This window comes from Equus przewalskii, chromosome 12, assembly GCF_037783145.1.
Source record: "Equus przewalskii isolate Varuska chromosome 12, EquPr2, whole genome shotgun sequence".
NCBI classification, from domain to species: Eukaryota; Metazoa; Chordata; class Mammalia; order Perissodactyla; family Equidae; genus Equus; species Equus przewalskii.
This window is the reverse complement of record NC_091842.1, coordinates 29,747,971-29,762,592: the sequence shown is the minus strand read 5'-3', so window position 1 is coordinate 29,762,592 and position 14,622 is coordinate 29,747,971. Positions and strand designations below refer to the sequence as shown.

At 51.4% G+C, this 14,622-nt stretch overlaps 1 protein-coding gene across 1 annotated transcript in view; it reads left to right on the top strand.

Moving 5' to 3' along the window:
- The window catches only part of LOC103543256 (BOS complex subunit NOMO1), a 50,311-nt gene that overhangs the window by 23,042 nt on the left and 12,647 nt on the right, over positions 1-14,622 (top strand). The window contains exons 13-24 of the mRNA XM_070566657.1: positions 88-229; positions 995-1,126; positions 2,244-2,380; positions 3,943-4,030; positions 6,729-6,792; positions 7,357-7,452; positions 10,120-10,338; positions 10,431-10,513; positions 11,365-11,524; positions 11,671-11,797; positions 13,252-13,365; positions 14,217-14,344. Of these exons, the coding sequence (XP_070422758.1) occupies positions 88-229; positions 995-1,126; positions 2,244-2,380; positions 3,943-4,030; positions 6,729-6,792; positions 7,357-7,452; positions 10,120-10,338; positions 10,431-10,513; positions 11,365-11,524; positions 11,671-11,797; positions 13,252-13,365; positions 14,217-14,344 (1,490 nt within the window). The remainder of the gene's footprint in view (positions 1-87; positions 230-994; positions 1,127-2,243; positions 2,381-3,942; positions 4,031-6,728; positions 6,793-7,356; positions 7,453-10,119; positions 10,339-10,430; positions 10,514-11,364; positions 11,525-11,670; positions 11,798-13,251; positions 13,366-14,216; positions 14,345-14,622) is intronic.

Here is a 14,622-nt window from a genome sequence, read left to right as displayed (position 1 = left end):
GCCTTTGTCCTTCAGAGTCTGTTTGGCCTGGGCCCTGGAGGCAGGCCCCGCTGCAGTGCTGACCCTGTCCCGCGTGTGTGTCCACAGGTGGTGGTTCCCGAGGCGGAGACCAGGGCAGGGCTGACGCTGAAGCCCCAGACCTTCCCTCTCGAGGTGACGGACCGGCCTGTGCTCAACGTGGCCTTCGTGCAGTTCTTGGCTTCGGTTTCTGGAAAGGTCTCCTGTTTGGGTAAGAGGGCGATCGAAAGCAGGAGCACATCCTCTCAGAGAAGGAGGTGGGGAGAAGGGGGATTTGGGTGAGCTTTTCCCCTTGGGAAGCATCAGAGATGAAAGCAGAAACCACCCCTGGGAGTGGTCTTGGGGCGTCCGTACTGTGCGCAGTTCTTGCTGAATAATCGCCCCAGTGGCTCTCCAGAAACTTCTCTTGTGGATTTTTCCTGCTTTGCCTCTCAAAAGAACATGTGGGATTTTTTCCCCTCTGACTCTGAAAGGAAGATGGAATTAGGCCCAGGTTTCAGTCCTGGCTCTATCACTGACCAGGTATGAGACTGTAGGCATTTACTTGTTGAGCATCAGTTTTTTTTCTGTAAAATGGGAATACTACCACTTTCAGAGGGTTTTCATGAAGCTTGAGTGTGGTCACGTCAAGATGCAGTGCAGCACAGATGTTAAGAACGTCAACTCTGGAACCAGCCTATGTGGGCTGGGACCCTCGCTGTGTGACCTGGGGCAAGTTACTTAACCTGTCTTTGCTTTGAGTCCCTCATCTGTAATAGGGAGATGACAATGGTACCTGCCTCACAGGGTTGTTGTGACGGTGCATTGGGGTAACTTCTTAGAATCGGGTAGACACACACTTGCTCTGAGGAAGCTCTCCTGGCACTGCCATTCAGCAGCTGAGTGGGAGCAGGTGGCCCGCAGAGGGTGAGGGTTTGAGTGGGTGCTGTGGTTTGTGCGGGCAGTGACACACGGCCCACCTGTCTTTTCTCTGCAGACACCTGCGGCGACCTGCTGGTGACCTTGCAGTCGCTGAGCCGCCAGGGCGAGAAGCGCAGCCTCCAGCTCTCGGGCAAGGTCAACTCGATGACCTTCACGTTTGACAACGTGCTCCCCGGGAAATACAAGAGTAAGACCCGAGGCAGCATCTCATGGCCCTCGCACGCTGCCTGCCTGTCTGAACTTTCTCAGACCCGGCTCTCACATTGTGTCCAACTGTCTCCCGTTCCTGTGTTAACTCTGCTTTGCCCCTTGACCTTGAATGTGCTATTTGTTCAGCGTTGGGCAATGATGCAGGAGTCGGGGCTCTGTGACCCACGGCCATCTGCTCAGCACAGCCCACACACTTCTCCTCTTTGGGGAGGGTGCCCTCCTTCACGCCACTTTATTGCCAAATGCCGGACAAGAGAGTGAAATAGTGACACGCATGAGTTCTCCCACCCAGCAGCCGTGTGACCGTGGGTGGTGACCTGATCTCCCCGAGACTCAGTTTCCCCTTCTAAAATGGGAGTAGTAGACCCTTCTGCAGAATGTAGGACTAATGAAAGGCCGTGTGTCAGCCCCTTGCACGGGGCCTGATGAGCAGGAGGTGCTGGTGGACCTGGCTCTCTCCTTCCTGCCTTTCTCGAGAAGCCTGTATTTCTGCTCTTCCAGGAGCTCAGCCTCGAGCTGCTGGCCGTGGATAGCTTATCGAGCAGACGGCTCTTCCTGGGGAATTTTATTTTCTGTTACATCAGGTGTTGGCAAACCGTGGTCTGCTTTTATGAGTCCAGTTTTATTTGAACCCGGCCACGCCTGTTTGTTCCTCTGTTGTCTGTGGCTGCAAAGCCAGCGTGGAACAGTTGAGGGCGTGTGGCCCGCCAAGTTGAAAATACCGTCTGGCCCGTTCCAGAAAAAGTTTGCTGATCCCTGAATATCTTACTTGTAACCTCATCTTTAGGCCCAGTTAAATTTCCTTCTTGGTGATTTTAATGGCCACTGGTTTCAGTTTTTCTTTAGCAGTGACTTGTTCCAAGCATTGCTGCCTCGTGTGTGTGTGTGTGTGTGTGTGTGCGCGCGTGTGTGCGCACACAGTTTTAGAGATTAACTCATTGTCATTCTTTCCTGGTGTGTGTGTGTGTGTGTGTGTGTGTGTGTGTGTGTGCGTGCACACAGTTTTAGAGATTAACTCGTCGCCATTCTTTCCTGGTCGTGTTCCGGGGGTGTGTGCGCTCCGCCCACGCGTCTCTGTGCCGTGTGCCGTGCAGTCAGCATGATGCATGAAGACTGGTGCTGGAAAAACAAGAGCCTGGAGGTGGAGGTTCTGGAAGACGACGTGTCAGCGGTGGAGTTCAGGCAGACAGGCTACATGCTGAGATGCTCCCTGTCTCATGCCATCACTCTGGTATGCGTGACTTGTAAGGGTTCTCTTCTTTGGAAGGACACTCACCTTTTGGAAAGCGAGAGGGACTAGCTTGCCAAGAATATTACAACCAGGGTCAAGTCCGATTCCTTTTCCGCCCCTCGACTCACCCACCTATGATGGAAAGCGTCATGGGCAAGCCTTTAATCCCCCCCGTGGAGAGATGCCTTTATTTGGGAGCTTTTCTTGTCCTGGCCCCACACGGACTTCTAACTTTGGTGGCTTGGGGGAGCCATGGATGGAACGCAAAAGCCTTGGTTTTGTAGCCTCGGGCAAGTTCATTGGATGTTCCTGAGCCTCTGTTTTCTGCTCGTAATTGGGATCATATTGTCCACTTCTCAGGGTCATAGGGAGGTTTAAGTAAAGCTCGTGCAAATTTAAAATTTCCCTGGCATTTACTGCTGTCATTCGTGAGCAGGTGTGGCTGAGGCAGTGTCTCCCGCATGTTTACTCCGGTGCAGAGAAGGGAGCTGTTAGGGTCTTACTCTCTTGTGGATGAGTCTCTGTCGCCCAATAGACAGTGTCCCAAATGGATTTCAGGAGAGGGAACACCCGGCTAGACCTAGATAGGTCCATCCGTGGATTTTATGTAATTTTTTTACTTCAAGCAAAGGTAAATGTCATTGTCAGGTCCGAGGGGAGGAAGGCAGGCAGATGGCGGCTGAGGGACCACTTGTTTCTGACACTAGAGAGACTGAAACTGGTGTTTCCAGTGCCGGTCAACCACTAACTACTTGACTACAAATGCTAGACAAACAGCTTTGTTCCAGGAGACGGGTTATTAATATGCAGTTGAGACTAAGTGATAGACATTTGGGAAACCATTCCATTTGGGAAACCCTTCCTTCCTTTGAACCCCCCAGTAGATTTCCATTTCCTTCAGAGTAAGATCCGCATTCCTTAACGATGGCCAACAAGCCCCTTTCTAACTGCCCCTCACCTGCTACCACCCTCCGCCTCGCTCCCTGGGCGCGGCACACAGGCCTGCTCCAGTTCCACACCAAGCTCATTCCCTCCTCTGGGCCTTTGCACATGCTCTTCCCTCTGCCTGGAACGCTGCCTCTTCTCCAGAAGTGTGCACGTTGGTTATTTCTCATCATTCGGGCTCAGCCCCAGCCTTCCGTCCTCAGAGAGGCCCGCCCTGTGACCAGCAAGCCACAGAAGCCTCCTGGGGTCGTTCTCTGTCCTGCTCCCCTGTTTATCTCCCGCACTGGCTGAAATCTCCGAGTTTCTTTGTTGCCCGTGTTGATTTCCTCTGTTGCCGTATTAGAATGTAAGCCCCCTGAGAACAGGAGCGTCTCAGCTCCCCAGGACCAGCCCGGGGTCTGTCACATAGCAGGTGCTTGATAAATACTAGTTGATTGAATGGGAAAGAACACATTTTTGTTGGAAGTGTTTGAAGCTTTTTAATTTTCCTGTGGCACCCAGCTGCTCAAATGATTAATGGGCAAAACAGATGACTGCTTCAGAAACAGAAATATTATCCATCATGTCGGTGTCCCCGTCTCCCCTGGTAAGTCACTGTATTGGTTTCGGTCCCCTAGGAATTTTATCAGGATGGAAATGGACCTGAGAACGTGGGGATTTATAACCTCTCCAAAGGCGTCAACCGGTTCTGCCTGTCCAAGCCTGGTGAGTGGGGAAGGGTGGACGTGCCCGAGGGGAGGGACGGACAGCACCGGAGGGGCGTGGCTGGCCTTGGGCCTCCCTCCGTTCTGGTTCTGTTGCATCGAGCTGTCAGTCGTGGTGATGGTTAGCGTACTTGTGTTTTTCTCTCTCTTTCCTCTGGAGGGAGCAGTGTTTTTATCCAAAGAATTAGAGCCGGAGGCTGGGAGGGGTTCCCTGTCTCCTGGGTTTGTGTTGGGGGAAGACCGCTGAGTGCCTTCACCCTGAAAAACGTGACACCATTGGCCAATGATTTCTCCTTAAAGCAAGCTTTTTAAAATAAAAATGGGATCATCTCTCACCTTGCTTACAATACTTCAGTGGCTTCTCTCTTTTAACAACCTTATTGGGATGCAATTTGCAGACCTTAAAATCCACCCATTTCAAATGTACAGTATGACGATTTTTGGCAAATTTACCAAGTTGTACAGCCGTCACTATAATCCAGTTTCGAACATTTTCATCATCCCCGCCTAACCTTCACGCGTGTTTATGGTTAATCTCTGTTCCGGCTCTGGGCAGCTACTTGGTTGTTTTCTGTCGCTCTGCAGATTTGCCTTTTTTGGACGTTTCATAGAAATGAAATCATCCAATACTGGCGTTTTGTCTGGCTCCCTTCCTTTAGCGTCCTGCTTTTGGAGTTCATGTTTGAAGTCGTGTTGTAGCAGGAATGAGTGGTGTGTTCCTCTTTCCTGTGACGGTATTCCAGCGCATGGATGGGTCACGCTCTGTCTCCACTCGCCGGTTGGTGGCTGTTTGAGTTGGTGGTTATTTCTGGTTTTCGTCTGTTAGGAATAACGCTGCTGTGAACATTCGAGTACAAGTCTTTGTGTCGACATCTGTTGTCGTTTTTCTCAGGTAGATACCTAGGAGTGGAATTGCTGGATCGTATGGTAAATTTATGTTTAATTTTTTAAGTAACCACCAAATGGTTTTCCGCCGAGGCTATGTGCACCGTTTGATCTTCCCACCAGCAGTGCGAGCGCTCCTGCTTTTCCACGTCTTCACCAACATTTGTTACTGCCTGTCTTTTTGATTTTAGCCATCCTGGTGGGTGTCAGGTGGTATCTGTGGTGGTTTTATTTGTCGTTTTCCTAATGACTTGGTTCTCAAGATAAAATACAGACTCCTTAACCTGACCTTGAGCTCCTGGATGGTCTAGCCCTGTCTGCCACTCTCTCCACTCCAGCCGCTCTGTCCTTCCATGTTTAGTTATGATGGCTTCGACTGCAAGTAACAAAATCCGTCCAGCAGTGCCATCAGCAGGTGGGGTGAATCCGGCTCAGCGATGACGTCTGGCAGCGTGTGGCTAACTGAGTTCAGCAGCCAGTAGATGTGAATCGGGTTTGGGTCTTTGTGATTCCTTTAGCAGTCTCCTGTGTTTTCACCTTGTGTTTCCCAGATGGCTGCTGTTGCCTTAGAAAACTGTTGTGTTTAAGGCAGGAAGACAAGGAGAGAGACTGGCAGACGTTTTCCATGCCCGCCTCCCTCCAGGAAACCTCCTTATGTCTGTTGGCCAGAACCGTGTCACATGGTCATTTCTAGCGGCAAGGGAGGCTGGGCACATGAGTGCCCTGAACATAACCTGGGTCCGGTATCAAGGAAGGACAGACGGACAGCTGGCGGGGAAGCAACGAGCAAGTCTGTGGTTAAGTGCTCTCCCTGAGCTGTGCCTTCCTGCGTGTCGCTTCTTGGTTCCAATGTTGCTTCCCCAGGGGAGGGGGCCCTCCAGTGTCTGTGGGTCTGTCTCCCTGTCGTGTTCCCGCTCAGCACACTCGGGTCTCGCCCTGACTGCACTTGTTGTAGCTGGGCTGCTGTGGACGGGAAGCCCCCGGAGGCAGGAATCGTATGTGCTTTGCTCCTCACTGAGTCCCGGGACCCAGCACAGCGCCTGGCCTGTGGTAGGTGCTGTGCTCTGTCACTCTGCGTCGAATGATCAAAAGGATGCACAGAGTGGATGGAGACACCGAGGCGTTTTCTCCGGTAGCAGCTGTGCTGGCGCTCGCTCGGTGTGATGGGGACAGCAGAGGTGATTTGAGCCAGGTTCAGGTTTTCGTGGGAAGTGTGGCCGGAATGTTGGCTGATGATCACTGGGGGAATCCGTTGTTAGGCTTTGCTCCTTCCTGAAGTTGACTGTCTTTTTCTGGCAAATGACGACAATGCCCCGAGTCTGAGTGTCACCCCACATAGGCTCATGGCGTGAGAGGGTTTCCTGTGACTGTTTCGTCATCTTCTGGGCCTTCCCCCGCCCCGTCCCTTTTTAGGAATATTTATAGGAAGGAGTTCAGGCCATGGGTGTCTTCTGGGTCTTTAAGAGAATCTGTTAAGTAGAAAAGTCTCAGTGTGATTTGCAGTAGAGGTGTGTTTCCGGTTCTTTCCTGTGCACGTACCTGTCAGCTTGGCCCATGCAGATGAAGTGACCGTGAGTTGTTAAATTATGGCAAATGAAAATCCTGAATTTGAGAGCGGGCTGGTAAAGGGACTGGGTCCTTGGTAGGAATCCCCTGTGGGCAGCGGGAAAGGCGTTTCCGATCCCATGATTGCACACCTGCTCTGTGTTGTGAGTTTTCGAGTGAGAGTTGCCACCTTTGGATTCCAAACATTGGAATTGCTTAATGTAGCTGATGCCCTTCTCTGAAAATTGCTCTTGATTTCCTGGCTGCAGGCGTGTACAAGGTGACCCCTCGCTCCTGCCACCGGTTTGAGCAAGCGTTCTACACCTATGACACGTAAGCCGGGTGTGCGCCCCGTGGCGTGGGTGTGCCTTCTGTGGGGGAGAGTGAGTGCCCCTTGCTGCTGCAATTATTTCTGAGAACAAAGGGAGTTTTTTGTATTTTTTCTGGAAGAGGTAAGGTTAGACATTAAAGAGAATTTCTAGATGAGGATTTTAAGACACTGGGATAAATTCCTGGAGGACTGGAGGGAGAATGTCTCTCCCAAGAACTCTGCAAACCCAGGGGAGAAGGCTGCGGTTTTGAAGTGGCTTAAATATAATGGCTAAGTCTTCCTGCCCTCCGTGTGGGGAATTTCTCAAGCTCCAGGCTCCCGTTTTTAGATTTTTACAGATGCCTGCGGGTCTCCCTGGGAAGTGGAGGTGTTGAGTTTGGAGTAGAGAATTAGTTTACTCTTGAAAACACTTGTACGTATTTCTGGAGTTATTTTGTCCCAAACTCAGCAATTTCATGTAGTGTGCTTCAGGGTCAAGGGGTCACCCATAAAGGGGGTCGTGTGTGATCCTTTCAGAGCGACCAGGTGATGCTGCTGGTGTTTTCTTTCCACTCTTTCATTTATAGGTCTTCACCCAGTATCTTGACGTTGACAGCCATTCGCCACCATGTCCTCGGAACTATCACCACTGACAAAATGATGGATGTCACCGTGACCATCAAGTAAGGCCCGTGCGGCATGGTGGCCGAGAGTGGGAGGTGTGCACGGGGCCCGGGGACTTCCGTATTAGACGCTCTGAAAATTATTTTTGATTTCTCTCCTGAGTGTGTATACGGGTAGCTTTCCCTCTCATGCTTAGATGACATAGCCGTAAATTCACGACAGCCCTGGTCCTTTCCTTTGATGGTAGAAGAATGAGCTGTGGGTGAGGAAGAGCTTTCCGATAGCTCATTTCCATGTCTTAAATTTCTGTTTGAACTCTTTGCACTTCCTGTTTTTGCTAAGAGGAAAAAAGAAAACCTCTCGTGCATTATATTTCAAGTGTTTTAGGAAATTAAAAAAAAATTGTCTATTTTTCTTTAGACCTTTTCTCAAAGGCTTGAGAAATAGAGATGGTACCCCATATAAGAAGGGTCATGAGAGAGGGCACGTGACAGGCAGTCCTTCCCTGTGGGTCAGGTTCCTGTGACTGTCCCCTTTGAGAGGAATTTTGCAGCATTATGAGAATCATTTGACACACTAGCTTTCTTGAGAAACGAGAGCATTTGGGCATCATGACCGTCTTGGTCAAATGGGATGGAAGTCTGCGTATCTTCCTCCCTCCTTACCTTAGCTGCAGTTGCCATTCCAGCTCTGTCTCCATGTTTCTGTCCCCCGCCTGTTCACCCATCCATCCGTGCAGAAAACACTTGTCGAGAATCTTCAGTGCTCAGGCCCTGGGCATAGGCCACGGCCCCTGCCCTCGTGGAGCTCACAGTCTCCCGGGGGAGGCAGACGGTAGTCCAAGGGCCACACTTGGAGCTGTAAAATTAGACCTGTGGCGAGTGCTTTGCATTTGATCTTGTGGGGTTTGGGGGCTAGGCTGACGGGGGCCAGCCCGTGTTAAGGGTCTTAGCTTTGTCCCCTGGACACTGTGACAGGATGACTTGTTTTGTTTCCGGAAGGTCCGCGTGGCTGTGAGTGCAGAACAGATAGATGAGCCCGAGAGTGGAAGTCGATGAGGCGGCGGCAGTGCCTTGTGCGGGAGGGCGAGAGAGAGAGATGGAGCGGCAGCCGGACTGACGGCAGTGGGGAAGTGGGGTGGACAGAAGTGGGTGCATCGGAGAGTTGTCGAGGAGCCCGAGTGCATGGGACTTGTCAATAGACCGACCCCATGGGGTCAGGGAGGAGGAGAGCTGTCAGGCAGAGCCCTTGGTTTCTGGCCGGAGAGCCTGGATTGGGGGCGGGGTGCCCCGCTCACCGGGGAGCCAGGTTTCCAGGGGGAGGATCTGTTGAGTGTCTCCTGTTGGCCCGGCTCTGTGATCAGCGCTGAAGCAATGCCTTCTACTGTTTTCCTGCTCGGAAAGTATGATTTACTGGTATGACTAGGAACTCATATTCTCGGCAGTAGTGACTCCATATTACCTTCTTGTCAGTCTTTGTTAGATTCATTTTTGTGGCCTCAGAAAGCTTTTTGCTTTGTTTGCTTGTGCTGGGGATTGTATGAAAAGCATCTTCCAGCTGCACATGGCCGCTCAGATCCCTGATGGGGGTCTCTTACTTACCACATCGAAAACAGACTCCAGTGATCGCCCTCCACCGACCCCTCTGTAGTCTGCCCTGTTTCAGAGGTGGCAGCTCCCTCATTCTAGTTGGTCCTTGACTCTTCTTTCTCTCACTTCCCATACCCAACCCATCCATCCACAAATCCTTGGCTTTACAATTGAAATATATCCGTTGTCTAGTGCCTTCTTAACTCTTCGCCCCCTACTTGGGCCTGACCCACCACTGTCTGTTGCCTGCATTGTTGCTCCAGCTTCCTGTCTGGCTTTCCTCTTTTGGCTGTTGCCTGCTGACTGTGTGTTTTCTTGCAGAAGCCAGGGATCCTTTTAGAGTAGGATGATATCGTTCCATCCCTCTCAGCATGAAATGCAAGGTCTGTGAAGCCCTGGTCTGACACCTGCTCTCCTGAGACCCCTCCGACCGTTCTGACTCTTCCTGGGGTCCCTCTGCCCAGGCTGCCTTGATCTCCTTGCTGTCCCTTGAGCATGCCGAGGACACTCCCTCCGTGGCCCCTGGGACTTTGCACATACCATCTCTTGCTCGAGACTGTCCTTACCCAGAGAGCCACACGGCTCGCTCTCTCCCTTCCTTTAGGTCTTTGCTCAGGGTCACCTCATCAGAAGGCTTCGGCTGACCTCCTAATAAAAAATAGCACCCCCATGCTCCCAGCACTCTCTCCTTCCATGCTGCTTTATTTTTCTTCATTGTTCTTATCATCTGACATCATTTTTCTCTGAAGTGGATTGCACGGGGTGAGGGCATGTTGTCTGTCCTCTTGTGCATGGGTCTCTAACAGTGTGTTCTCAGTAAAGAGTGGAGAAGGGACAAGGTGGTGGCGTGAGAGAACCCCATGTCCTTGGGAAACCTGACGAGTTTCAAGTGAACCTAAAGCCTGTGGCACTTCATCCCAGCCCAGATCTGCCAGACGGCGCCACCACCGCCGAGAAGTTCAGCTCTTATTTTTTAAAACGATTCATTGATTCAGAGCAGGAGAATGCTGTGCCACCGTGGTGGCCTTAGAAGGTGTCTTATTTTTTACTTATGGGTCACTAGTTGCGGGAGCGTGAGACCCCCAGCGACCTCAGGATGGGTGACCACGCCCTCTGGCTGCTCCCCCCTTCCTTCAGGTCTTCCATCGACAGTGAGCCCGCCCTGGTCCTCGGCCCTCTGAAGTCCGTGCAGGAGCTGCGGAGGGAGCAGCAGCTGGCCGAGATCGAGAGCCGCCGGCAGGAGAGGGAGAAGAGCGGCAAAGAGGAAGCGGGGGCGGAGGGGACGAAAGCCCCCATCCAAGAGATGGTGGACGAGTTGCGGGGGCCCTTCTCCTACGACTTCTCCTACTGGGCACGGTACGCTCTCCTGGGCTCCGCTCCGCCGTGTCCTCTGTTCTTCCTCCCGGAGAGACGGAGCCCGCCGAACTCGAGTGTCCTTCCTGTTTTAGGTCTGGAGAGAAGATCACGGTCACGCCCTCATCCAAAGAGCTGCTCTTTTACCCTCCCTCCATGGAGGCCACCGTCAGCGGAGGTGGGTCTCCCCTCCGTGGCCCAGGGACACCGCTTCGCTTCACTGTTCCTTTACCTGCGTTTAAACATTTGTTCTGTGTTGTTATCAGAGTGAAACCGTCTGTGTGCGGCACCTGAGATCCTCTTTGGTGCATAGATGTTACTATTTGGTGAAGGAAGGAATGAATGGTCTAAATCAGTGAAAGTAACTTTCGCTCTTGAAATTGGGACCCTCTTTTTAGAAAAGGACTTGGTTTTCCTTGACATCACCGGGTGGACACCAGATGGCAGGCAAACAGCAAAACCATCAGTTGCCAAAATGAAATGTCTTCATGTGTCTGATCTGTCTGTGATGTTTATAATTTTTGGAAGGGGTGACGGGAGGGTGTTCTGGGGACTGGATAATTCAAGTGACTCCTGCTGGAATGTTTGCCTTTAGCTGCCGGGAGTTTTTTCTGGCGCTGTGGCAGGTTGGCGTGTGGAGGTAGTGTGTGTGGCAGAGTGGGCAGCCTGTCTAGGGCAGCCTTCTGCAGCGGGTCCTCCGAGTTGAGCAGCACAGCCTCTCGGCTGTCGTGAAGGCTTCTCTCCTCCTCTGTGGCCTTGTGCGAACCGAGGGAGAGGAGTGCAGAAACCCAGCCTTGGGAGGCTGACCTGCTGACGTTGTTGGCAGCTGATCAAGGCCTTTCAGGGGTGGAGAGAGGCCTGGGCCGCTTCCAGTTATCGAGGTTTCTGGCACATTCAACGGCCTCATCTGGAGGTTTGCTCTGGAGATCCCAGCTGTAGCCCCCTTCTTTAACGGGAAGCCCCCGACCAGAAGGCTCCCCTCGCTCTGCCGCCCAGCCCTGTGCTTGTGTTTATCTCTCGCCTTTTTAGAAAGCTGCCCAGGGAAGCTGATCGAGATCCACGGGAAAGCGGGCTTGTTTCTAGAAGGCCAGATCCACCCCGAGCTGGAAGGAGTTGAGATCGTCATCAGTGAGAAGGGGGCGAGTTCACCCCTGATCACAGTATTTACTGATGACAAAGGAGCCTACAGGTAGGCCTGTGGTTAAGAAGCATTTGCTTGGGCCCAACTCGGGGGCCTAGTACAGAAAATGGGGGGCCTGGATTTCCTTGGGGTGGGGGTGCCTCCTCCAGGATCGGCAACAAAGCCGTCCTCAGCAGTGGCTGTCTCTTCTTCAGTGTGGGGCCCCTGCACAGTGACCTGGAGTACACTGTGTCCTCGCAGAAGGAGGGTTACGTCTTGACCGCGGTGGAAGGAACCGTAGGAGACTTTAAGGCTTACGCCTTGGCAGGCGTGAGCTTTGAGGTAACGCTGTATATGTTTATTGAGATGTAACTGACATGCAAGGAACTGCGCGTAAGGTGTGTAATTTGATAGGAACACACTGGTGAAAACACCACCACAATCAACATAGTGACACATCCATCACCCCCAGAATTTCCTCTCTCCCTGCCCCCGAGTCTGATCTGCTTCTCTCAGTATAGATTAGTTTGCATTTTCTAGAGTTTTATATAAATGGAGTCATACAGGACTGCTCTTTTTTTTGTCTGGCTTCTTTCACTCGGCGTAATTTGGAGATCTGTTAACTTGAGCTTGTTTGCATACCTTTTGGGAAGTGTTTTAAGCTTTCCTCCTTAACTCTGTTCTGAGTTGAAGGACACAGCACGTTCCTGTGGTGTTTGGTGTCTCTCTCTTCCCTCAGTCCTTTTTGGGAAGAAGTATGCTGTGTGACGTGCAGAGCGAGTCTGGAGATCCTCGAGTAGGAATGTTTTCAACATAGAGGCCAAAGGAAAACCAAGGCAGATGGCATCACATAGAAACTTAAAATTCTATATTGTAGAATACATTTTAAATCAAGGAAGATATTCAAACTGGGAAGAAATATTCATACATAAGTAATATCCCCAGTTTATGAGGAGGAACTCCTAAAATTGATAAGAAAAAGACAACCCAATAGAGAAAAGCTGGAGAGAGGGTAAGAAAAGGTAATTCACGGAAGTGACTCAAGTGACATGGAAGACATGCCCCACCTTGGTAGGGACTGCAGAAAGGCAGAGGAAGTTACCATTGAAACGGCAGGTTTTGGGTTAGATTTGCAATATCCAGTTTTTGGAGAGTGTGTTTTCCCATGCATAGGTGATTTACGGAGCTGTCAATGGTTACAGCCCCTTTCGAGAGCAATTTGGGGGCAGCTTTCTGAAGTTAAAGTGCACATATCCAACAGTTCTACTCCTACAAGTAGATTGTTCAGAAACCAAGAAAAACATAAATGCACAAAATACGTGTTCAGGGACACGTAGATGGTGTCTCCTCCTCCATCACGAAAATAGGTGGCCGGCCCGCGTGCTGTTGGCTGCTGGCCGCTGCTGTAGAATGCTACGCGGCTGTAAAGAAGCTGTGGGCCGAGTCCGGTGGACTGAGAAGAGGGAAGCCGTGATGAGTGGTTGAGGACGAGAGCAAGGTGCAGGGCTGTATGGGGAGCCTGCCGTTTTGGTTTCATATCCTCCACTTACCCCCAAGCAAACTCACCAGTCTCTCAATAGCAGCCGTGATGTTTATAAGCCTTGTGAGGGCATAGAAACAGTTCTAGAAGGTGTGTACACCAAACTGTTAACATTAGTTTCTCCTGGGGGTGAGGAATAGACCTTTATTCTCCCACTAATAGCAGTCACCCCTAAGAATGACCCCTTGACTTGTGAAATACTGTCTTCCTGGTTTGTATGTGGTAACCTGGCTTGGGGTCCCTCTCTTGTCCCCAGATAAAAGCTGAAGATGACCAGCCCCTCCCTGGGGTCCTCTTATCCCTCAGTGGTGGCGTGTTTCGTTCCAACCTCTTGACTCAGGACAATGGCATCCTGACGTTCTCGAACCTGGTAAGGTGTCCCATCATTTCCTGCTGCCTGTGTCCCCACGAGAGAGCAGGGGTCGGGCATACGTGACTCACGTATTGCTTGATGACATGGGAACAGAACACTGGCGTGGAGCGTTTCAAGTTTCTTGGGGACCCAATATAATTAGAGTATTGCTCTTCCTAGAACTTAATGCTGCTGAATCATGTTCCCTTCCGCATGCACTTCTTGTTCCTGGGCGCCCTCACGTCACTAAGACAATGGAATTAATGGCCCTGGGTGCAGCGGCTGCCGTCTTAGCTGTCCCGTCGTTTGACCGCAGGAGCACGGTGTTAATTAGGCCGAGTCTTGTTCGGCGGTTAGCTTGTGTTTCTTCTGCAAAGCATGCTCCGCTTGGTGGGAGGACAGACCAACTTTTCATTTGAGATGCATAGTGGGGGCTCAGGAAGTGCACATTAATTGGCCACCTTGTCCATCCTGGGAATAAAGTGACTGTAAGAGGGACATTGCAAACAGGCAGGAGTATCTGAAAGGTCACACGCCATGCAGTGACACACGCTCAGCTTCGAATCTTCCCTCTGCTGCTGACTTGCTGTGTCATCTCAGACAAGTGACTTCACCTCGCTGAGCCTCAGTTTCCCTTCCTTCGTAAAATTCAAACACGGTTCTTACCTCACAGAGTTGTTGTAGGCACATGATAGTGAAGCTGCCATTAGAATGGTCATTGCTGTTACTTTGCTTATTGTAGAGTTAGGGCGACCGTCCCTGTCTGTCTAGGGGGCCCCGCAGCTCCTGTGGCGTAATTCTGGCCCATCAGGACTCTGTCACCCCCCCAAGCCTCGCCTAGATGTGACAGCGTGTGGTTGTCTCGGCAGAGTCCCGGCCAGTATTACTTCAAACCCATGATGAAGGAGTTCCGGTTCGAGCCGTCCTCGCAGATGATCGAGGTGGAGGAGGGGCAGAACCTGAGGATCGCCATCACCGGGTACCGCACGGCCTACAGGTGAGCAGCCCGGCCTCTCTCTTCTGGGCGTGCGCTGGGGTCACCCTCTCACTTCCGTTAGCGAAACTCTGCCTTCCTGTGGGTTTCACCTGGGAGGCAAAGGACATAAGACAGGAAGTCCAAAGATTTTCGAGTGCTGCCCTTTTCCTCTAACATCTCAGAGCAGTGATTCAGTCGCGAGGTCCTTGGTTTGAAATTGGCCAGAGAGATCCGGTCTAGTTGCTTAAAAATTTTACTTTTCAAAAAGTTTGAAATTGAATTGAATTTTTAAAAGGAGG